The sequence below is a fragment of the Galdieria sulphuraria genome, assembly GCF_000341285.1.
Source record: "Galdieria sulphuraria unplaced genomic scaffold scaf_92, whole genome shotgun sequence".
Classification (NCBI taxonomy): Eukaryota; Rhodophyta; class Bangiophyceae; order Galdieriales; family Galdieriaceae; genus Galdieria; species Galdieria sulphuraria.
The window spans coordinates 1-1929 of record NW_005178383.1 but is presented as its reverse complement, the minus strand read 5'-3'; the positions used below and the strand labels follow the sequence as shown (position 1 = coordinate 1929).

Below are 1929 nucleotides of genomic sequence, written 5' to 3'. Positions count from 1 at the left end.
CGTTTCTTTTTTGTATACTATTAGTAATAAGTGTGCGTTGTATTGGATGGATGTAATGGAAGAAACTTTATTCCTACGTAGACTGAGTTGTGATGGACTCAGGTTTTTGGCTATCAACAGAATAGAGTCGAATAGAACAAAGGATGAAATGAATGAATGTTTTATTTATGGTCTATCGGATGGCGGATCGATTGAAGTTTATCAATCTAACAAGCATTTGTTATCATTCAAAGTTTCTGAGTTGAAAGGAATGTTGGGTTTGGAATGGATTATTCCTTTTCGAGTTTACTTTACAAAAAATGTCCATATTTTGAACATTTGTAAAGAGCATTTAGCTCTTGCTTATGTATTCATGGAGTGGGATACTTCTTCAAGCTGTTATATATTACACTTTATGATACAAAGTGATAACCAAACCAGAGTAAAAGTAAAGAACATTTCTCTGGGTTTTCTTGGCAACAAGAAGCTTGAAAAGTGGAATCTGTCAATGGAGCCGAATCCGCTGCTTTGGTTGAGTACTCGTGATGGAATGGTAATATTGATTGATATGGAACGTTGTCAACATATTGGAAATATTGTGCTTACAAAGACAGAAAGTGACAAAGGACTCATTGACTTTCTTAGCTTTGATAACAGAGCTGTTGCTGTATGGAAGGATGCTCCTGGCCTGATTCATCTTTGGCAAAATCTTCATATGTAGAGTAGCAAAGTTTTCCATTGGAATATGTTGAGATATATAATAGAAGGGTATTAATAGAGAGCTTGAAAAGATCATCGCGTTGGAATAGTTAAAACGAAACAGAAAACTTTGGAAGTGTTGACTGGGAACACTTTGGCATAGATGTATTTTATGGAACAACAACGAGTGCGTTTGCCTCTCGTATCCAGTATTTCAACTTTTGTATATACAAGTATTATCAAGTATATATATTGAGATAGTTGCAAATAGAAACTATTTCTGAGTGTACTTTTCTATTCCAATAGTGACCATGTCACATCATCATTTTGCTCAAGGCCCAAATCATAATTCATTCCCATTCATTTTCGTCGTCGATACCGGCAAAGATTATAGTGTGTGGTATATTATGGCAGATCCTCAAACGGAACGAGCCTTTCAGAAGCAGGACGCTATTTCTTTAAAGCAAATTGCGGGTGTATCCAAGAAAAACGCTAGATGGTACAAGAATATTGGTTTGGGGATCAAAACACCAAAGGAAGCCATTGAAGGGGATTACATCGATAAGAAGTGTCCTTTTACGGGAAACGTTAGTATTCGTGGAAGAATATTGAGAGGAACAGTCGTTTCTACTAAAATGAAGAGGTAAGTGGTAGGAAGCTTGTCGAGTTTTTGACTATATGTTCCTTTTAGGACGGTAATCGTTCGACGAGATTATCTTCACTGGGTTTCCAAATATAAACGCTTTGAAAAACGACACAGGAATATACCGGCTCATTGTTCCCCTTGTTTTCGTGTTAGAGAAGGAGACTTGGTGACTATCGGAGAGTGTCGTCCCTTATCCAAGACAGTTCGTTTCAATATTCTTAGAATTGATCGAGCAGCACCGGCATCTGAAGCTGGGAAGAAAATCTATAGCTCTATATAAACTTGTCTTTCTACTGGATATCTTTGCATGATATTTATTTATATATCAGCACTTTATGAAAATAGTTGCTTGATTTGTTGATACACAATAGTAGAAGACTAGATATAGAATGGCATGAAAGTGTTGCGTATATTCACTCATAGGATATAATAAGACTATTCTTTCAAAAGACGTGAGGAATTGTCCAATGGAATCTTTCTCTGGAGGGCTTACATCGAAATCCAGAAGGGACATCCGCAATCGAATCGATTTGGTCGTGACTCTAAAATCATAGAGAAATGAGCGTCGCACTGCTATAAAACAAGTTATTCACAAAGTTTTGTCG

At 36.7% G+C, this 1929-nt stretch overlaps 2 protein-coding genes across 2 annotated transcripts in view; both read left to right on the top strand.

Annotated features, from left to right (window-relative positions):
• The window catches only part of Gasu_61410 (uncharacterized protein), an 875-nt gene extending 61 nt beyond the window's left edge, over nucleotides 1-814 (top strand). Inside the window, exon 1 of the mRNA XM_005702677.1 lies at nucleotides 1-814. This exon is cut by the window's left edge and continues 61 nt beyond it. Within this exon, the coding sequence (XP_005702734.1) occupies nucleotides 47-700 (654 nt within the window). The 5' untranslated portion in view covers nucleotides 1-46 and the 3' untranslated portion in view covers nucleotides 701-814.
• Nucleotides 815-949: 135 nt separating this feature from the next.
• Nucleotides 950-1734, top strand: Gasu_61400 (40S ribosomal protein S11e). The gene is made up of 2 exons (XM_005702676.1): nucleotides 950-1321; nucleotides 1370-1734. Exons 1-2 carry the CDS (start codon nucleotides 1086-1088, stop codon nucleotides 1602-1604), a joined length of 471 nt encoding a protein of 156 aa, XP_005702733.1. The 5' UTR covers nucleotides 950-1085; the 3' UTR covers nucleotides 1605-1734.
• Nucleotides 1735-1929: the final 195 nt, after the last annotated feature.

Bases quoted from the DNA above. Each gene is read 5' to 3' on its own strand.
- Gasu_61400 (XM_005702676.1), top strand. From the start codon at position 1,086: ATGGCAGATCCTCAAACGGAACGAGCCTTTCAGAAGCAGGACGCTATT. The intron at 1,322-1,369 runs GTAAGTGGTAGG...TGTTCCTTTTAG, and splicing joins GTTTCTACTAAAATGAAGAG to GACGGTAATCGTTCGACGAG.